This window comes from Pongo pygmaeus, chromosome 1 (assembly GCF_028885625.2).
Source record: "Pongo pygmaeus isolate AG05252 chromosome 1, NHGRI_mPonPyg2-v2.0_pri, whole genome shotgun sequence".
In the NCBI taxonomy this organism is placed as follows: domain Eukaryota; kingdom Metazoa; phylum Chordata; class Mammalia; order Primates; family Hominidae; genus Pongo; species Pongo pygmaeus.
The window spans coordinates 146,229,652-146,252,566 of NC_072373.2; the positions used below are offsets into that span (position 1 = coordinate 146,229,652).

The following is a 22,915-nucleotide window of genomic DNA, read 5'->3' on the forward strand; positions in this document are numbered from 1 at the left end:
ATAAAGGAATGTGTGAGGGCGTTTTTGCACTCATGGTAAGATGTTCTTTCATGGCCTTAACACCATCAACAGTAGTGATGAGAACACATTCCTCCCACTCTACCTCTACCCACTTCTCTCTACTAGAGAGGCAAATTCCATCACTACAAAAGAGATCATCAGAACCACTGCCTACATTTTTGTATACTTCAATAACCACACTAAGTAAAAAAACTCCTGCAGTATCCCTTATTACCTGAACACTCTCCTATAAAGTTCAATATGTCTCCAATTTGCCCAATCACCATTTTTTCCCAACCATTTCCCCCCAACTAAACCCTTATACTGTACCTTCTGGAACTGCATTGTTTAATGCTAATTCTCTAGATAAACTTTATTTGTGGATTTGTGCCACTATTAATGAATAGACTGAAAACCTTCATAAAGTTCTAAAAATACTCTTGTGCAATCATTAAAGTTTTGAAAGAATTTCATTAATTAGTGCTCAGTCAGCAAATAGATTAGAAAGTTACTAAGTGAATCTATTAGGCCAGTTATCAGTTTTCTGTCTGGAGGTTTAATATTTAATATTATTTTGCACTAATCAGTATAGAAATGCTTATACCTGGCAATGTGACTAGTATAGAATAGGTGGTCAAGGATTATCTATGGAGTTGATGTTAACTGTTGAGCTACGACAGCTTCTTTTTAAAAAATTGGTTTATCTGATTTTGTTATAGACGAATTTATCCTCCTGAAGATAAAGCACTACTTGAAAAGTATGAAAATTTGTTAGCCGTTGCCTTTCAGACCTTCCTTTCAGGAAGAGCAGCTTCATTCCAGCGAGAGTTGAATAATCCTTTGAAAAGGATGAAGGTAAGAAAATGAATGTTTATATAGAGAAAAAAGAATAAAGCTAAACAATATGTCTTTACAGACAAGCCACCTTGGTCCGACATATAAAAACATTTTACTTTTAAGATATGCTTTCCCCAAGCTTTTTATTTTAACAGTTGGTAACATTTCATAATGAACCAACTTCATAAATAAGATATCTACCAAGACAAATTATGGAGTAGAGGATTGTGATATTATGTTGTAATATCAATATATTATAATAACATGTCTTCTTACATAGATGTGTATATGTAACTGGATAAAGAAACCCATGGAATTAACCTAGTGGTTTGTAGCATTCTTATTTTTTGGATTATAACAAACATTATATAATACTTTTTCTTGATGCTATGTAGGTCTGGCATATGAGAGGAATTAAATGAAACACACACACACACACACACACACACACACACTCTAATCTGTACACCTTAGTAAAAGGTCTATCAGTTTTCTATTACAGCATAACAAACCACTTCATTTATTTGCTCATTACTCTGCAATCGTGGCTGGGCACAGTTGAGTGGTTCTTCTGCTTGTCTTTTCTGGAGTGAATCATATAGTAGCATACATCTGAATGCCCAGCTGGGGCTAGAAATCCAGGGTAGCTTCACTCACATGTCTGGTGTGTCAGATAAGATAGCTGGAACATCTGGGAGCTGGCTGGTATCTCTTCCTCCCTACACAGTCTCTCAGCCGGGTAGTCAGACCTCTCAATATAGTAGCTCAGGATTCTAAAAGGGAGCATTTCAAGAAGATTCTTTTTATCCTAGTAGGAGCTCTCTATTTTAGACCTGATCTCTGCCTACATATGTCCAGACATGACAGATGACCCCAAAGAAGAAAATGGCCACTCATCTCTGCTCACCTAGGAAGAACTTGTTCCTCTTTGGAATTTAGTTTCTTTACATTACTTTTTACCCAAAGTAAAGCTTTCTGATGTTTTAGAAAATGTGATTGTTTAGTTTATCTGGCCTTTTCTGGCTGTTATGATGAAAGTATTATCCGTTATATTTCTCCTAAATAGAAGCAGAACTCCTTGAGTTTCTTTTTGGCTATATTGTACTGTTATCCATGGAATTCATTGTAAGATTATTATTTAATAAAAAATGTATAATAAGAGTATTTTGGGATTTCAATAGCTAAATTTCCTTAGATTGGGACAAAGAATAACTTACTTTACACATTTCTACTGCACAGTGAGATTTCTAGTTTCTTCAAAAACCTTTTCTAGAATCCTTTCTTAAATAACTCAATGATACAGTTGATTATACCTCTTTCAGTGTAGCTATTATACTCGTATTGTTCTGGCTTGCCTAATATCCGCTGGGGTATATGCTTTTATAAAATTTCCTTTTGATTCAGAATATGACTCTAGAAGAACACAGGAAAGGTGTTAGGGTACTTGTGGCTTTTTGCTACCTTTGATGACTATAGAATGAAAACCTTTATAAAGTTCTAAAAATACTTTTGTGCAATCATTAAAATTTTGAAAGAGTTTCATTAAATAGTGCCCAGTCAGCAAATACTCACATTAGAATGTTTCTAAGTGAAACTGTTAGTCCATTTATCAGTTTTCTGTCTGGCGGTTTAATTTCATTTTGCACTAATCTTTATAGAATGATTCATAAACTTGAAATCTGGAAAACAGCATGAACTTTCCAGAAATTTTAGTGTCCAATGAGCTAATTTATTGAAGTATTATACTCTAAGATTTTAATACTATACTGTACTATAAAGATACATTTGTTTAGGGTAATTAATACAGAATAGATTTTGGCTATGTATTAATTATAATGCCAGATTTTAGTGAAAGTTTCAAGAGAATTTGCCGTGACCCTTTAATATTTCTCCTTTTTTCTGAGCAATCTTCACTAAATAATTTCAGGAATCCTTGCTCTGCATTATTTTGTGGAGATTAATCAACTTAGAAAAATTCTAGAGTCCATTAGTAGTTGTAATTTTAATTAGAATATTTTTTGAAGGAGGAAGATATTTTGGATCTTCTGGAGCAATGTGAAATTGATGATGAAAAGTTGATGGGAAAAACTACCAAGATTCGAGGACCAAAGGTGCAGTATATCTCTACCTTCCTTATTTATCAAAGTAGATGCTACTAGCCTTTGATACTTCTCACTATAAGAAAGACTGGTGCTGCTTTAAAAAAGGAACCACAGGGACTGTGTGCCCAGTGCAGGTAGAGTTTGGAAGATGATGATACCTTACACTCAGGAGTTTGTTTTGTTTTATTAGTTTCATTCGTCATTTTGGTTATTTTCCTGATGTCAGTGAAAAGACCGTGAGTCACGGCCAAAAGGGACCCAGAGCTAGTACTCTTATTCTAAACTATGTATAAAGTTTGCCTCATACCTCTAGACAGATAATTATCAAATAAATGGATAACATTATAAATAAGGTGAATCATGAAATCTAGAGACCCTAGTTAGAAGCCCCATCTTTTGCTGACCTAGCAACATTGATTTTGTTTTAGTTAAAATAGGTGTAATTCCTAGAAATAAGTAGAAAGCTGTCATGTAAGTGACATCTACATGTTCTCCTTTTTTTTTTTTTTTTTGATACAGGGTGTCACTCTCATCCAGGTTAAAGTCCAGTGGTATGTTCATACCTCACTGTAGCCTCACACTCCTGGGCTCAAGTGATCCTCCTGCCTCAGCCTCCTGAGTAGCTGGGATTACAGGCACATGCCACCATGCCTGGCTAATTAAAAAAAAATTCTTCTTCTTCTTTTTTTTTAAAGAGATGGTGTCTCACTGTGTTGTCAAGGCCAGTCTTGAACTCCTGGTTTCAGGCGATCCTCCTGCCTTGGCCTACCAAAGTGCTGGGATTATAGGCATGAGCCACTGCGTCCAGTGCTGTTCTTCTGATATATGTCAAAGTTCTTACTAGTAGAGTAGGAAAGAGTTGAATTAGAAAAACCTTGGATTTTTTTTTCATTCTATTCTGTTTATATTTCAGAATTACTATGCTATCTCTTTGTCCTTAGACGCTTCGTCTTCTATCATATTTTCTTTTTTTTAAAATTATACTTTAAGTTTTAGGGTACATGTGCACAACGTGCAGGTTTGTTACATATGTATACATGTGCCATGTTGGTGTGCTGCACCCATTAACTCGTCATTTACCATTAGGTATTTCTCCTAATGCTATCCCTCCCCCCTCCCCCCACCCCACAACAGGCCCCAGTGTATGATGTTCCCCTTCCTGTGTCCATGTGTTCTCATTGTTCAATTCCCACCTATGAGTGAGACACATGTGGTGTTTGGTTTTTTGTCCTTGCGATAGTTTGCTGAGAATGATGGTTTCCAGCTTCATCCATGTCCCTACAAAGAACATGAACTCATCATTTTTTATGGCTGTGTAGTATTCCATGGTGTATATGTGCCACATTTTCTTAATCCAGTCTATCATTGTTGGACATTTGGGTTGGTTCCAAGTCTTTGCTATTGTGAATAGTGCCGCAATAAACATACATGTGCATGTGTCTTTATAGCAGCATGATTTATAATCCTTTGGGGATATACCCAGTAATGGGATGGCTGGGTCAAATGGTATTTCTAGTTCTAGATCCCTGAGGAATCGCCACACTGACTTCCACAAGGGTTGAACTAGTTTACAGTCCCACCAACAGTGTAAAAGTGTTCCTATTTCTCCACATCCTCTCCAGCACCTGTTATTTCCTGACTTTTTAATGATTGCCATTCTAACTGGTGTGAGATGGTATCTCATTATGGTTTTGATTTGCATTTCTCTGATGGCCAGCGATGATGAGCATTTTTTCATGTGTCTTTTGACTGCATAAATGTCTTCTTTTGAGAAGTGTCTGTTCATATCCTTTGCCCACTTGTTGATGGGGTTGTTTTTTTTTCCTTGTAAATTTGTTTGAGTTCATTGTAGATTCTGGATATTAGCCCTTTGTCAGATGAGTAGATTGCAAAAATTTTCTCCCATTCTGTAGGTTGCCTGTTCACTCTGATGGTAGTTTCTTTTGCGTGCAGAAGCTCTTTAGTTTAATTAGATCCCATTTGTCAATTTTGGCTCCTGTTGCCATTGCTTTTGGTGTTTTAGACATGAAGTCCCTGCCCATGCCTTTGTCCTGAATGGTATTGCCTAGGTTTTCTTCTAGGGTTTTTATGGTTTTAGGTCTAACATTTAAATCTTTAATCCATCTTGAATTAATTTTTGTATAAGGTGTAAGGAAGGGATCCAGTTTCAGCTTTCTACATATGGCTAGCCAGTTTTCCCAGCACCATTTATTAAATAGGGAATCCTTTCCCCATTTCTTGTTTTTGTCAGGTTTGTCAAAGATCAGATAGTTGTAGACATGCGGTGTTATTTCTGAGGGCTCTGTTCTGTTCCATTGGTCTATGTCTCTGTTTTGGTACCAGTACCATGCTGTTTTGGTTACTGTAGCCTTGTAGTATAGTTTGAAGTCAGGTAGTGTGATGCCTCCAGCGTTGTTCTATCATATTTTCATGCTTTTCCATGCTTCTGAAATGTCTTCCTACTAAAAAAAAAAAAGTCATTGACTTGTTTGAGGCTCCTTCCTATTTCAGCTGAACCGCTGTTGCTTGTGTGAAACCTTCCCTCATTTCCCCAGTTAGGCTTAGACGTTCCCTTCTTTCTTTCTCCTGCTGTTCCATAAATAACACTTTTATAGAGCAGTTGTGACAAGTAATTATTTTCATGTTTGCCTCAGTATGAAGTTGCAAGTTCCTGAGGGTAGCAAGTAGATTTTCATCTTTACATCCTTAGAACCTAGCCAGTGTGTGACACACAGTAGGTTCTCAAAATCCATTAGTTCAATTTGTTAAATATATCCATAAGAACCTCATTGGCTAGTAGAAGAGCAGACAGGTAAATAAAAAACCAGGGAGTAATGTGGCAAGTACTATAATAAAGGGAGTGTAAAGTGCTACAGCAACATAGAGAAGAAAGGGATTGGCAGCATGTGGATGGCTTCAGAAAGGTAGTGCTATTAGAACTGGATCTTGAAAAATGAGTAGTGCTCTAAGCATTAAGAGAGGTGGAAGAGGCAGGGCACGGTGGCTCACACCTCTAATCCCAGCACTTTGGGAGGCCAAGGCAGGCGGATCATGAGGTCAAGAGATTGAGACAATCCTGGCCAGCATAGTGAAACCCCGTCTCTACTAAAAATACAAAAATTAGCTGGGCGTGGTGGCGTGCGCTTGTAGTCCCAGCTACTTGGGAGGCTGAAGCAGGAGAATCGCTTGAACCTGGGAGGTGGAGGTTGCAATGAGCCAAGATTGTGCCACTGCACTCTGGCCTGGCAACGGAGCAAGACTCTGTCTCACAAAAAAAAAAAAAAAAAAAAGAGAGAGAGGTGGAAGAACATTTAGGTAGACAGAACATTAAAGGCAAAGATATGGAGTTATGATACTGTATAGAATGTTGTAGAAACATGAAAAGTTTGGTATGACTCAAGTGGAAGGTTCTTGGATAGTGAAATGATACAGGTGAGCCTGGTTAAGAGATAAGATACTTATCTGGTGGAGATCTTGGATGTCAGAGACTGTTCTGAATTATGTGCTCTATATTGAGGCATTGTAGAATATGTCACTGATACTTCCTTTGGAAGAAATATATTTTAGAGTATCTGTAAAAGTGAATACTTGCATGAGTCATGGCATCACTTTGGGAAACACTGGGAAGTTTCTAAGCTTTGTATATTAATTATTGCTATTCAGCAAATCAGACATGAGATATCCTGGAGGCACAACATTTCTGGCAGAATGGCAAATGCAGAAGCCTTGAGACAGCTTTATATTGTCTTATATTTTCCTGGGTTTCATTTATATAAGGCTTGTCATCCAAACAAAACTATAACCTCTTGGGAGGAAGAAGAATTCACTTTGTCTGATTTGTTCAATCCCTTTCATTCTAGGCAAGTAGTGGAAACTAACAATGTATTTGTTGAAATGAACTAGATATTTCCTGTAGTTGTTAAAGCCAGCTATATTTCAAATTGTTGAAGTCTGCATAATCAGTCTGAAGTAGAAGAATCTTTATAACTTTTAATTTTATGTTGTTTACCAAGGGTTCAAAGTTGAGCCAAACTTCAAGACAGCCGTTCCTTTTTAGAGGGATGATATCACACACCAAACATTGATTTCCAGTGTCTTTACTGGTAGAAGAATAATTGGAGATAATCAAAGTTAAATAAAACTGGTACTTGTAGTAGGAGAAATAATAACTTTTCACCAATTTGAGAATCTAAGAAACATTAGCTACATAAATAATAAATATCACATAAAGTATTAGGTTGGTGCAAAAGTAATTGCAGTAAAATATTAGCAATGTTCTTTTTATTAAGCTGGGTGATAGGCATGTGGGTGTTTATTCTTCATATATTTATACATTTTTTGTATATAGCCTACTTCATAATAAAATTGGACATAAAAAATAAGTAGTATGGTTGTGCCATAACTCAATGCCAGTTTACAAATTCCATTTTGTAGTTAAGACACTATTTAGAGTTTCTGTTGCTGTGACTGCTAGTTAATTATTGCTTGAACAGTGTGTTGGTCAAAAAGTCCCAAGTGCATATAAGACACAGAGTCTCAGCTGTACGTTTCCCCTTGTGATTCTTTATAGGGTCGAATAACTCATTATGTAGTCAAGCTCTTTAAGAACACTTAAAGCTGTTTGCTACATGAAGGAAGGCACTACTAGCAAGCCTGATTGTGCCACTGTTTCTTCTGGGTATGCTAAACTTCTGAGGAAACAACCTTCCTCTAGAATTCATATTCCCCAAGATTGTCAAAATGTTTGATGATTGTGTTACTGGTAAATGTTTTTATGCATATCTCTTTGAACATTGTCAGTACTTAGTAAATATTAGACCATCAGAAGGAGCACATGCTTTTAAACACAAGTTGGTACCTTAGTGAATTAAACTACTTTCCTGCTTTGGTTATTTTTCATCCTTTGCAAAGACTGTAAATTTAAGAAGATCATGCTTTTTGGCTCACTCTGTATTCCAGGCACTTCATGAAATGCTATTTCTGTCTTTATTTTTATTCTACACTGTTACACTAGAGGGTATACCTTCTTTCAGTGAAATCCCCATGCTATCCAAGGATTTCATTATAGTGTATGCTAACATCAAAACATTTTTGTTTGATTTAACAGAAAACAAGCAACTAGTATACAACTGAAGGAACCTCTCCCATCAGGAATGGGAGGCATATGGTGTGTGTAATAAATAGTCTCTTAGAATGACTGAGTTATAAAACTGTCTTGTTCTTGGTTATGCACATTCTTTCTGATGTGAAGCTGTCCCACGTCCCTTTCCTTCTATTCCTTCAGCTGGCATCATTGGAAACACATTGATTGGGAGGACTAGAAACAAGTGATTCTAATAGGGATGGTAACACGTAACAGCATGGCATTTTCAATCTTTACAGATTTTCCATTCTCTGTTAGAGGAATTTATCCTTCCCCCATGAAAATTTACCCATACTGATCTTCATATTATATTATTAATTTTTAAAATGTAGCATGGGCAATGAAAAGTTATGTCACTCTATTATGGCCAGAAGCTACATGCCAGAGTTAGGAATACTCTGAGAAAATACATCAGTTGTTCTTGAGCAGTTTGGAAAGTGGACAGTTAACTAAAAATTTTATTTTTATAAATATCCACAGCCAGTTAGTCATGTAAGGGATACCTAACTTCTTGCTGCATATTGTCTGAATGGATAGGCTCACAGGCAATGTTTTAGTATTCCTATTCTCTTTATCCTTTTTGTCTCTCTTTCTCCTCCCACCCCTCACACACACAAACACAGACACACACACACCACACACATACACACAGATGCACTTGCGCGTGCACATGCATACACATTTATTGAGTAACTCTGAACGTTAATGATACGACAAAGGTAGATCTCTGAGTCTTGATGAGTAATCTTTCTTATGGAATGAAAAAAGCTGATTATATTTCTTATTTTTATATTTTTATCTCAAATATTTTCCCTTTATTTTGTTATTCTTTGTTTATGGATACTCTGGCCCTTTATTCCAATCATGTAGGAACAACATATTCCTCATCATGACTATATCATTTAAGAAAGAATATTTTGCAGAAACGACAATCAATGCAAAGCACTGTAGGCTAAGCAGCATGGCAGCAATAGTATTTGGGGGGATTCTCAACCTTCAGTAAAAAGCAGCAAGCATAGGGGGAAATTAAAAATAGTAACTAATCATATAAATAAACCTTTTTTAAGAATTCTAACAAAATAACACATTTCCGTCTTTTTTAGCCTCTGTGTTCTATGCCTGAGAGTACTGAGATAATGAAAAGACCGAAATACTGCAGCAGTGACAGCAGTTATGATAGTAGCAGCAGCTCTTCAGAATCTGACGAAAATGAAAAAGAAGAGTACCAAAATAAGAAAAGAGAAAAGCAAGTTACATATAATCTTAAACCCTCCAACCACTACAAATTAATTCAACAACCCAGTAAGTCAATTTCTTCTAATTTAGATGTTATATAAAGAATTATGGAACTGAAATTATTAAACTCAGTAAAAGGTCCTTGGGCCAAATGAACCCTGTCGTGTGTGAGGAGACCTGGATTCCATCCCACTTCCTTCGCTAAGCAGACTCGGGCACATCCCTTAATCCCTTTCAAGATCTGCAAATAGAAAACGAAAGGGCTGGATTAAGGATCTATTCTTCTATATTTCATCGTTTTTGTTGGGTGCCAGATTTTTGCCTGGGTTTTATAAAATGTGCCTCATGGCTGATCTGATGATTATGTGTCTCTTAAGCCGATATATTCTCTCTCATTCAATTTCTGCCTCTCTACTTCTTTCACTCACTTTGTTTTATACTATCACTTATATATTTTTCAAAAAGTATGTATATCCCTAGGCATTGGACTTGAATGTATCTGTAAGTTACATAATTGTGAAATAGTTGGAGTTTTGTTCCCTCCCATTTTTATCACGGGTGAGTACTTAAGTCAGGGCTTATGATGCATAGGAACTACTTAGGAGAGCAGCCAACCAGCTGCTCCTTCTCCTTCCTTTTCTGCTTCCTTTTCTCTCCTTCTGTCTGTATTTCTTTTTACATTCTCTCTCTCTTCCTTTGTCTCTTCTTTCATTTATTCTTCAATTCCAAATGTGCAATATTGTGTCTGTGATTTTTCTTTCATCCCCAAATGTCCAGTGTGGGATTGCTATTTGCCTAGATTCAGCTGGAAAACCCCTTCCTGATGCTGCCTCCAGTCCAGGACTTTTCTGAACCCTTGTCTCTCATATCTCTATTTGCCTCGTGCTCCACTGTCCTAGGGTTCCACTAAAGGAACCAGCTCAATAATGCAGTGGACACAATTGTGAGCCCTTTTTACCCTCAGCAATGTATTTAATACGTTAACTTCCCTGATAATGTGGATATTTTAAAACTGGCCTTAAACACTTACGGCAAAATGCATGAGGAATAAAGAACCAATAGATGAAGCTTTTAGAGGAATGGTCTTTGTTTATATGTTATTCTCTAAAGAAATGTGCTACTACTTCATATCTTTCAGGGTTTATGTCTTTGGAGGGGAATTAATGTATTGTGTTCCATTTCATTTATTTATTTACTCATTCATTTAAGAAATGTTTATTGAGCACCTGTTACACAGTTTGTAAGCTATTTCATCATTTGCTTCCTTTTTTCTGAAGGATTCCTTAAATACTTTCAGTGTGTATTTGTGTAAGTATGGCTCTGTGTTGGTTTTAGAAGCTGATGTTTTTATGCCCAAATTTGGTCAGTTTTTAATTCCCTTTCCTATTAGCTGATGTGTACCTCCCTAATGGCGTGAACTGATGGGGGATGAGGACAGGTTAGAGAAAAATTTGCTAACATTCTTATAGCTCTAAGATTTTTCTTTGTTCTCAGACCAATAGGTTAACAAATTGATATCAGACAATAGTGCACTAAAATATACAGATTTTTAAAATATTTTTAAGTATGAATTTTCATTTGAAATCTAGCCTAATTTAATTACATGTCTTTTTTATTAGTCATATTTTATTTTTATATTCACGAGGAATTGTAACAAGTCTTTCACTTTGTGTTTATTCTTTCTTTAATCTTACGTTAAGGAACATTTCAGCGACAAATCCTACTTGAGTTTTGTCTTCAGAGTGATGCTGTTGATCAAGGACAATATCCAGATTATGTGTAACACTTTCTCTTGTATATAGTTTGAAAAATTCAAACTTATTTCAGCTTCAAAGGGATATGCAAGTTACAAAGATTTTTTGTGAACCTACCCAAACATCATTGGCATGTCTAGCTACTTAGTTATTCTATCTGAATTTCTAGCATGTGTAGGCAAAAAAAAAAAAAAAGAAAAAAAAAGTAATCTGTGATGATTCAAGACAAAGGATATTTTCCTTCTGCCCGGTGATCAGGTTATATACAACCAAACCATTACCATAACCCCTCAAAGGGAGTAGGACTACAGTGCAGTTACTAGCACATGCCTTGGGTATTTTCTTAGTATAAGTTTGCTCTTGGTGCACATTAAATATGTGCAGTTCTTTGTTAAAAAAAAAAAAAAGATTGACTGGTGGTATGTTCCTCACATAGCCCTTCTCTAGAAACATAGAAGCAGTGTCATTTTGAAAAGTGGTGACAGTTTCAGGTTCAGAAGGAAGTTAATCATTGGAACAAAAATAAGTTTTTTTTAATCTTTTATAGCTTAAATAAGTATACCTTTTTGTACTCTCCAAAATTTAATTTAGAAGTACATCCCTAAATATAAGGCTTATGTCTATTCCCTTTATAAAGGTTTAAATTTTTTTTCAACAGCTAATGAAGAGAAATATTTGGGTATTCAACCTGGCTTCATGTGAATTTTACCAAATTATTTAATTAATGAAGATATATTCCCCAAGCAGAGAAAGAATACAGAACAGAGGATATATAGACCATAGGAACTGAAAAACAATAAAAATATTGATAGTATTGAGTGATGATCTATTTCTCTGTGTCAGGAGTCAAAATTTATCTGGAACAGTTGGTTTTCTTTATTAGGTGTTCTTAATATGCATTGGGGAAGATATTTTATGGTTTCTCTTAGATATTTGTTCTGATAACAACCCTATAGATCCATACATTTTTTTCTTCACTTAAGTCTTTTTCTATTGGAATTTAACCTACTTAAAAAAATTATTTACTCTTGTGAATTAGAATACTCTCTGTTCAGTACTACTCTTTATAGTAACCAATTCTGTATTTAAACTCCGTTAGGATAATCTGTATATTTTTCTTTTGTTTTATTACTGTTTTTTTTTTCTCATGGGTTCTAAATTCTATAACTTAACCTATTTAGCCTGTACACTCTCTATGTTCATTTCCAGCCCTCCCTATGAATCTTGCTGTAAAATGTTCAATCTCTAACCTATACACAGATTCTTGTGAGTGACCAGTCAAATCTCAAGGGATAGTGGATAGCATCATGGTATTATAGAAAAAGGGAAGACACTGGAATTACGTAGGGTCAGGATTGAAACCTGATCTTGACCACTTTCTTGCTTTATGACCTTGAAAAAGTTCTTTCTCTAAGCCTCTGGGCAATGGAGATCCCTACTTCAGAGGGTTTCCATGAGGACTAAGATAAAAGTGTAGCACTTAGCACAATGCCTGGCTTATAGAAGGTGCTCCATAAATGTTAATTTTCCTTTCTTCTGTTTCTCTTGTCTCATGTTTTGAGGATATAACATTGAAGGATTATTGATAGTATTATTCCCCCAAGGGCCATTTTTTATACATTACAGGGGTTTTTCTGCAACAAGTTCACTGTTGTTGAAAAATGTATTCCAAACTCATATTCTCATGATGATGCCTATACTTTGACATTTATTGCCATTTTACTACTAGCTGCTATAATCTTTAGTTTATATAGACTTCATACAGTGAAAAACTTGTATTAATACTGCTACTGTAGTATCCCTCTTCTCCATCACTGATAGGCTCCATAAGACGTTCAGTCAGCTGCCCTCGGTCCATCTCTGCTCAATCACCTTCCAGTGGGGACACTCGCCCATTTTCTGCTCAACAAATGATATCTGTGTCACGGCCAACTTCTGCATCTCGGTCACATTCCTTAAACCGTGCTTCCTCCTACGTGAGGCATCTGCCTCACAGTAATGATGCCTGCTCTACCAACTCTCAAGTGGTAGGTCGTCTGCTTTGCTCTTTCAAGATTACAGGGAGCTCTGTACTCAGGCAAAGGGGATCAGATGAGAGGAGGACAGACTGAACCTCAGATCCTTTCCATAATTCAACTCATGACCTCTTGAAATTTCGATTATTCACCTACTTTAGCCTACAATTTAGTATGACTCTTAAAAAGTGCAGACTTCACTCTATCACAGAACTCAAAGATGAACACTGAGAATAGCATTATTTTATTTTCTATTTGCTGATATAGTAGGATAATATTACTGAAAATTACCTGAGGAAATGTATGGTTTTGCAGTGTATTATGCAGTCTATCTTTAAATTTGAGGAAATTTGGAAAATTTTACTTAATGGGACAGTTGATTAATAGGTTAAAAAATGATAAATTCTCCTTAGAGTACTTAAGTACAATGTTATTTATAATGTGTTCTGTGTGTTAAATTAACATATAGTATTCCCTTGTTAGCATGAATCCCAGAGATTTGGTATTGAGAAAGTAGTGAATTTAGTTTGTAAGAAGGCTTACTTTTAGATCCTCAAATAGATAGCTCCGACTACCTTCACATAGACTAAGGATTTATTTAATTTGTTTATTTAGTATGGATCGTGTTTCCAAAGGGAAGTCAGGAAATATAAGTGAGTGAATTTCACTTGGTAACAATGAATTTTTTTTTCTAATCAAGAAAAATTGCCTAAGGTATATGTAGCAAATGAAATGGACCAGGAAGTCCTTTTAAGTATTTATATTTTTATTTTAGTACTTTGAGCTAAATAAGTATAACCTTGTGGAAGTGTGAAAGACACTCGGGATTCGTATCCATTTAATCCAAAGAATTCACAAGTGTAAAAAAAATTTTCTTCCTTTTTCGTTGTTATTGTTTTCAGTTAAAAGTGCATCATTTTTACCTAGAAATATCTTTCAGATTATACTGGCACAATGAAATAAGACCCCCTCCAAATATCTGTATTCTTTCAAATTTAAGAGTGAGTCTTTGCGGCAACTGAAAACAAAAGAACAAGAAGATGATCTAACAAGTCAGACCTTATTTGTTCTCAAGGACATGAAGATCCGGTTTCCAGGAAAGTCAGATGCAGAATCAGAACTTCTGATAGAAGATGTGAGTATCTGATGTATCTAAAATGCCAAGGAGCTCTGGTACCTTTTTATTCTTCTTAAAATATTAAAATTTATTTCCTGAAGGCATTATGATCAATGACATAGTAAATTTAATTGATGTTCTTTTCAACCTCTACTAGCTTTAGAAAATACAGGGGTTTATTTTAATTGTTACAATTCATGAACAGTGAGATCAGATTATAATCAGCAGTGCAAAATATCTTTTAGTGTATAGTGCTATTTTAATGATAAGTCTGCTTCATCAAGTGAGAATAATTAGTGTTAAATAATTATTGTTCTTAATAATTAATCAAATATCATGTTAAACCTGCTTCTATAAAGATTTAGAAAGAACTAATATGGAATGAGGTATGATGAAAAATGTCGGGCTGTGGCATAAAATGTCAAGAATATTTGAATGTGACACCTTGAATGTCACATTTTTGGGGTCAGATTTTTGAAATGACTTATGCTGAGCTATGTGTTTTTCTTGTTACACACACATGTGCACCACCCAGTGGAACATTCTAAAATGTCAGAGGGTCCTAAAATTCACATTAAAATCAGTGACTTACTCCTAATTTAGAAAGAGGGTCCAAGTTATTTCAGATAATTTTGGTGAAAGAGTATTTCTTCACGCAAGGTTACATTTCTTCATTCAGACATCCTTTTCGTTCCTTCAGTAATAGAACCTTGTTTTTTGGGGGCCATATGTATATTTATAAATATATAAAAATATATTTTGGGCCTTTTTTTTTTTACAAATACAATTTTATAAATTATATATAAAAAATATATGTTTTTTTTTTTCCAGAGGAGAAGGCACCATCTAGTGGCCAGTTATAGGATAAAAACTACAGCCATGCACTTGGCATTTTCGTTTTTTAGCGTATACTTTAGACCTGTCTAAAGTAAGTGTGTAGAAACAAAAAGCAAACAAACAACAATAAAAGAGACTTTCTTTCTGAAAAATACCCATAATTACAATTTATATTATGTACTGATGACACAGTCATAAGCAAAGCCCCCAATTATTATATATTTTGTTGTTATATATATTTTTAAAAAGTGAAAATGGTAACTTGTTTGCAAGCTAGGTGCTACTTAGTTACATCAAAGGAAATGAAAGAAAGCATTGGATGTTAAGTGTTATGCTAGATGTGCTTTTATTTACCTATGTCATCTTATTTGATAAAATTTTCTATATATAGCCAATGACTTTGTAGCACTTTATTTTATATATTTCTTAGAGATATTAGTTATATCCCATCTTTTTGAATCAGGTAGAAGAAAATTAAACAATCGGAGAGTAAGACTAATATTTCTGACTATCATGATTGTTCTATAAAGACTGTATATAGGCTTATATAATTAATAAAATATGAATAATTATAGCAGACATCAAATTGTTTACTGTGTGTTCACTATATGTGGTAAATATTTTAATCTGTTTACTACAGTATACATATTACAAGACTATATATTCAGAAGTTTTGCAGACTTGCACAAAAATAAAACAAAGTAGTAGAATTCTCATATAGGCTGCCTTCTAATGCATTCTTCAATATTTTATTACTGTGAATGATGGCATAAATCAGCCTCTAAAATACAAATGAAAAATCTATGTCTTGGATTTCTTGCCAAATCTTATGTTCCTGAAGACATTTGACTTTCATTCATTGGAGATTGATTTTTGTTTTTGAGACAGAGTCTCACTCTGTTGCCCAGGCTGGAGTGCAGTGGTATAATCTCAGCTCACTGCAACCTCCACCTCCTGGATTCAAGTGATTCTTGTGCCTCAGCCACCCAAATAGCTGGGATTACAGGCATGCACTACCACACCCAGCTAATTTTTATATTTTTCATAGAGACGGGGTTTTGCCATATTGGCCAGGCTGGTCTTGAACTCCTGGCCTCAAGTGATCTGCCTGCCTCAGCCTTCCAAAGTGCTGGAATTACAGGTGTGGGCCACAGAGATTGTATTCTTAATACAACTAGAATAGAAAGCTTTGGATGTAGATGGTTTCTTTAATTTGTATTGGAAATCTTTGCACATGTGTTTTTATGAAAGTTGGCATTATTTGTTGCAAGTAATATTATAGTGCTTTCATTACACAAATTAATTTAAAAAATGGGTTTCAACCTGTAAATTTCTTAATGTTCCTCCTTCCAAACAGATCATCGATAACTGGAAGTATCATAAAACCAAAGTGGCTTCATATTGGCTCATAAAATTGGACTCTGTAAAACAACGAAAAGTGAGTAATGCTCAAAAACAGTTTTTTTCCTCTTGGATTATGTATTAAGCTAGGATCATTAAGCCAAATTCATAGACAGACTGTATATTTGCTCATTTGTTTACTCATTTCTTCAACAAACACTTATTAAGTATCTATTATGTGTCAGGCACTCTTCTAGGTTCTGAGGATACAAAAGTGAATTTTTAAAAATCCATGCTTTCATAGAACTTACATTCTAGTTAAGATGTCTGATAATAAATAAATGCATAATAGAATGTAAGGTAGTACAGTCAGCCTTTTATGTCTGTGGGTTTCGCATCCATGGATGCAGCCAACCAGGGATTGAACATGTTTGGGAAAAAAAGGATGGCTGTGTCTGTACTGAACATGTACAGACTTTTTTTCCCTTGTCATTATTCCTAAACAATACAACAGTGTAACAACTATTTACATAACATTTACATTGTATTAGATATTATAAGTAATTATAAGTAATCTAGAGATGATTTAAAATATACAGGTGGATGTGCATAGGTTATATGCAAATATTCCACCATTTTATATCATGGACTTGAGCATCCATGGATTTTGCTATCTGGGAGTGGGGGTCCTGACGCCAATCCTCACAGGTGGAGAGGGATGACTGTACTAAGTACTATGAAGAAAAATAAATTGAGATAAAAAAATAGAGGGAAGGTAGTATTTGAGCAGAGACTTAAATGAAATGAGAATCGTGCTGTATAGATATCTTCAGAGACAATGTTTCAGGCAGAGGGAAGAACAAATACAGAGATGCTGAGGTAGAAATTAGTTTGATGGGTATATGAAGCAGAGCAAGGCACCATTTTATTTATATATTTATAGGATAGTCTGTTTTAGCTGGAAAATGGTGAGTGATGGGGTCTTGGTAAGAGATAAGGTTGGACAGATAGGGAGGACCTAGGTCACAACTTTGTAGGCTATGGAAAGATACTGGGTTTTATTCCAGTTGATGAGAAACCACGGGAAATTTTGAGTAGAGAAGTTACATAGCCTGTTAGAATTTAAGAGAATCATGAGAACTACTTGTGGAGAATAGAACTGGGGGAGTGGGAATTTGGCAGAATAGAAATAGGGACTAGCTAGAAGGTTTTTAGGGTAACTGAGGCAAGAGCTAATGGGTGCTTAGCTAGGGTGGTAACTGAATGGATGGATGCTGGAGAAAGAGGTGGAGGGTTTTGCTGTTTCTGTTGTTTCATTTTATTTTTATTTTGACCATGTTGATGTTGATATATTGATTGGACATCCAAGTGAAAATGTTGAGTGTGTAGTTGTTTAAGAGTTTTGAGTTTAGGGCTGAGATTGTGTATGGTGAACAAAAATTTAGGAGTCTCTAAGATATTTAAGGTGTCAGCTAGATGAAACTACCTCGAGTTTCAAGGACTGAGGCCTGGGCCACTCCTACATGTAGAAATCAGAGAGATGGGGAGAATCTATCAAAGGGGACTGACAAGGAGCAGCCAGTAAAATGTGAAAAAACCATGAGAACTGGGTGTCCTTTAAGCCAAGTAAAGAAATTATTTTAAGGACAGAGTAATCAGTTGTGTCACGTGTTGCTGACAGAGGTTGTAAGCTAAGCACTAAGAACTGACTGTAATTTTTGGCAATGTGGATGTTAGTGATGACCCCAATCATAAATTTAGAGGGGTGGTGGGGAGTAAAACTTGGAATATGTACAAGAAGAAGAAAAGTGGAGAGCAAAACACCACAGTTACTACAGGCACTTTTTCAAGGAATTTTGCTATAGAGGGGAAAGGGAAATGTGGTGGTGGTAGATGGAGAGGAATGTGGGCCAACAAGGAGGGTTTTTTTTTTTTTTTTAAGATGAAGATATTTTCAGTTTGTATGATGATGAGAATGATTTAGAAGAGAGGAATGGCCCAGGAAAGAGAGGTGATAAAAAGTTCTTGAGTAAGTAAGCTGTGAGAGGGGGAGGGTTTTCCTAATCAAGAGCATTTATTCTAACAGCGGGGAAGGCAGGTGCATGGGAATGTAGTGGGAAGATGGGAAAGTTTTCTTCTGGTGGGGAGGGCTTCTGGAGATTTGGGGAGAGAGTATAAGGTACATAATGGTTGTCTTGGAGTGTGGAAGAGTGGAGTGGCCAGCACCATGAAGGGCCCATCAACTGCACTGTAACATTGTTTTCTGGGAGATAGGCTATTTTAGTAGCAGAGTGAAGTTGTGGAATTCCGTCAGTAATACAAACTATCACTTGCCCTTTCTAGGAATTGTCATGAATAAGCTGAAACTTGATGCTGATTACATGATGACTCTTAAATTATATACTTTTATCTGAGTAAGCTGAACTCACTGTTGCACATTAACTCATTCAGCAAACATTTGCTTAGTGTCCTGCCATGTGCCACGTAGAGTACACTGTTGAGGAGGGTACAGTAAAGCTGGTGACAGAGGCAGATTGCAAAACACATGAGAAGCCCTGAATATGTTTTCAAGTCACTGACTTTGGCTTCGATTAATGGAAATACGGAATTTTTATTAGAATTGGAACCCTGAATTTCCTTAAGTCCATATAATTTTTGTAATCTAGAAGAGAGAGAAGTGTAGGTAAGTTGCTAATTTAAAAAAATAGAGAGTACGATATTAATAATACAGGATAAATGTGGCATTTCAAACCAATAGAGAAAAGATGATTTTTCCACTAAGTGGTACTGAAGCAATTATGTATTTGTAAGAAAATTAAGTTGGAGCCTTAATTCTCACCATATAAAAACAAACTTCAAATAATTGCAGCTTTCTATGTAAAAAAGAAAATATTAAAGATTTAAAAGAAAATACAGAAGGATAAGTTTATAATCTTAGGAAAAGATCAACAGATTTTATTACATAAAATCTTATGAAAGGTAAAAGATATCTTAAAAGGCAGAAGTTGTGAGGGCAATTGGGTGGGGGATAGAGGAGGAATTTGAGGAAGACCAATAAGTGTAGCACATAAAATGAAAAGTAACACTAGTGAACCAATACCTTCTGCAAATCAATCAACAAAAGAAACTTGCTTATAAATATTGACAAATAAAATGGCAAAGCATATAGAAAGACCATGAAAAGACAACTTATGGATTTCAAATAGCCATTTAACATGTAAATAGATCCTTGACCTTACTAATGAAGAAGAAAAAACAAGTAAAAAACATCATATGAGCAAAAATTAGTAAGACACATAATATCCAGTGATAGAAATAGTATGGGTAAAAGGGCCTTTGCTATACTATTAGAGAGAAAGATAGTACATTGGTACAAGTCTTTAGAAAAGTAATTTGTAGTATCTATTAAAATGGCATGTTCATAATCTTATGAGTCAGCAAAACCATTTCCAGCATTCCATCCTACAGAATAATTGCCTGAATGTATAAAAGATTTTTGTACATGAGCATTCATCACAGTGATAAGGCATCTCCATGGAAAGGGCTTGTGAAGTAACGGTGCTGTGTGTTTGTTTTGTGTTGAGGTAGGAATAAGGGAAAGAGGCAGAGAGTGTCTCTCTCCCTGACCCCAGGACCTTGCTTCAGCTGTCCTTGCTGACTAGAATCCCTTCTTTACAGTCTCACACACCACATATTTTGAAGGTCCAGCTCCATCTCCTTCACAAAGCACCTGGAGTCCCCTACAACCAGATATCTTTCCCTACTTGAATCTTCGTGGCACTTTGTATTCAGTTATCTTATGATCTCCTTTGAGAAATTTATGGATAATTTTTTCCATCCCTCTAAAAAGCCAGAGGACGGGTCTCATTTTGTAGTTAACTGCAGGAGGCTTTCTATCAATTTTTGTTAAGTTGATTCCCATTCTAGACTCTTTTAATTCTAGACTCAATAGCAAGCTAGCTGCTTCTTTCTGTAGCCTTCTTTCCTACTAGTTAGTGGTGTTTATTTGAACAGCAATAAGAAGACAGTGCTATTCTGTTTTTTACATGTGATGTGAGAAGGCCTGATAAACATTGATGGGATGATTAAATGATATGTGTGAATAATTGTGAATTGGAAGAAACAATTTCATATGTTTTAGGGTTATTATGCTCAATTGACTTTCTACATTTAGAGGAAAAATAAATACTTGTTTATAAATTTACTACTGAGTATATATACCAGTATATCTACTTCTTTGATACTGATTTACTCTAAGAATATTTGGAGTGAACTATTTTTATGTAATCTTTTCTTCAAGTTCTCAGATGTACAATCACCTTTAAGTATTAATCATACACTGTTATGTGGAAGGAGTGGAAGCACTAATGTGAGGGGAGGAGCTTTATTACAATTTTTATACCCCGCTACTCTTTTTTTTGAGCTCCTTTGCTGCTTCTTCGCTGCTTCTTCCTTTGGTATAAATCAAAGGTATTGTGTTTCCTTTATGCTTGCAGAAAGTAATGATGTAAAAGCTTGTTAAAGTCCCACAGTTTGCACTACCCACACGTTTACTGTCATTCTTCTACATAGACAATATAATAAACAATTCTGGTTTTGGCAGAAAAATTCATATATTGAATTTTGGCTCTTAAAAGAACAGAAAGGGCTGATCTTAACTACAGCAAGTTTATCTTGCAAAGATGCCCAATTTTATGGAGCCCTGAAAGTTGCTGAGGAATGCTACTCCTAGGCTGTGAGAGAAGTGGAAGCCCAGGATTTAAACAGGTGCAACTTGTTTGTAGCAATTTTTCTTGCTATTCTCATGATTATTGGGGCTCCTTTTCTTCCTTCAACAGTTTTGTTCTTTAAGAGGCCTTCCCAAAACAGGCTCAGATTTCTCAGATATATAGTGAAAGGTGAGGCACGTCTGGGAAAATAAGCAGAGGACAGCTTTCAGCAGCATTCACTCTGTGATGACATTCTTCCCCTTATTCAGGTAATTTAAGACCCCTTACCCATGAGTAACTATTTTAATATAAGGAGCTTTATATTAAAACTTTGCTATAAAGTTTTGTAAAACTTTTCATTTTTATAAAGTTAACCTTGCCAAAATTTATAGGTTCTTTTATCTATATTCACAAAAATAAGCCTAACAAATATACACATTATGAATGCAAATCATCAAGCCAGCCAGCAATGCAAACCAGCCAGCAACAGAGGTATTGAACTCTGATGTAAACAGATTCTCATTGGGATTTTTTAAAAAAACATTTTGTCTACTTAATAAGTAGCATTAGAATTAATTATGTGAAATACTTAAAATTTACCCCAGATAGGAATAAGAGAAAAATACAGAGGTAATTTTGGAAATAATCATTGGAACAAATTTAAATGTGTTTAGCTGATTTATTTATATACATATATTTAATATATAATTTTTTTCTCTACCTCTTCCCTACCTGAAGTTTATTTCAGATAAAAGCAGAGGTAAAGTGACCAGACAGTGACTGACTGAAATATTTTTTTGGCTGACAATATAAGAGCTAATATCATAATGAGTCAAAGTGCATTGAAAAAGTGCTTTATATGGTGAAATTAGAGAGGCAAAAGCATGTAATAGAGTTACTAGACCTCTTTTCATTACATGACATTGTAGTGGACATCTCATGAAGCAGTATGGACTTGAGTTCAGTATTGCCTATGGCCTTTACCTTGGACAGGTGACTTCTCAGAACTTCTCTGAGGTTTACAACATTAAATGTTGAAGGGTCCTTGTGATAAAGCGAGACATCATAAGAGAATGTACTCTAGCCTTAGAAGGGTTGCAGGCTGAAATTTTTTCTTTTCTACTAAGGTTCCCCGTGTCAGACTGTTTCTCTGATGTATTTTATTTTACTAAGAATTCTTCATATGGGGTATTTATATATATAGAATATATAAAAATGATGTATAAAAATTGTCTGTTGGCCTATAACATATTGATCATTTATTTGGCTATCAGTTAGAAACTTGTGCTATTGTCTTATAAAGCTAGAAACTGCATCCAAGAAACTAAAAGAAACCTGGAAATGTAGGTCAGCTGTGGAATGCAGAATTAGATATTATAAAAATGTATCTGTTTAGAAAGCTAAGGACTTAACTAATTTACATTAGATGCATATTAATCAGATCCATCCTTCTTTTGGCTGTGATGTCAGTCAATAAGCATTGAAAAGCTTTACCAGCTCAATCTTCTGGGAGGCAGACACTAACGTGGAATTAACAGTGAAAGTTTCTTTTTCTTTTTCTTTTTTTTTAAATGGAAAACACCCAAGGAAGATAATGGGGAGAGAGAGCGCAAGTAAGCAGGAAGAGCCTTAGGGCTACAATGCAGGTTTGACTCCAGTGAATGCAAGGGAGGAGGACTGGGTAGGAGGAACCTCAGACTTTAGTGGATCTCTGAGAAAGTCGTGGTCAGGCTGATGGGGAGCCCGGAACAAAGACTGGCTGTTGGAGGGATCACAGTGAGCAGAAATAGCTCTTCACTCGTGTCCTAGCCATGCTTAATCCTT

At 35.5% G+C, this 22,915-nt stretch overlaps 1 protein-coding gene across 7 annotated transcripts in view; it reads left to right on the top strand.

Moving 5' to 3' along the window:
- TTLL7 (tubulin tyrosine ligase like 7) overlaps positions 1-22,915 on the top strand; it is a 139,981-nt gene that overhangs the window by 86,514 nt on the left and 30,552 nt on the right. For all 7 annotated transcript variants that reach the window (XR_010124176.1, XM_054486901.2, XM_063653645.1 and 4 more), the window contains 6 exons: positions 720-855; positions 2,862-2,948; positions 9,186-9,384; positions 12,894-13,099; positions 14,088-14,222; positions 16,399-16,479. Coding sequence is in view for 6 of the 7 variants with exons in the window: in XM_054486901.2 (XP_054342876.1) it covers positions 720-855; positions 2,862-2,948; positions 9,186-9,384; positions 12,894-13,099; positions 14,088-14,222; positions 16,399-16,479 (844 nt within the window). In the remaining variant the exon portion in view is untranslated. The remainder of the gene's footprint in view (positions 1-719; positions 856-2,861; positions 2,949-9,185; positions 9,385-12,893; positions 13,100-14,087; positions 14,223-16,398; positions 16,480-22,915) is intronic.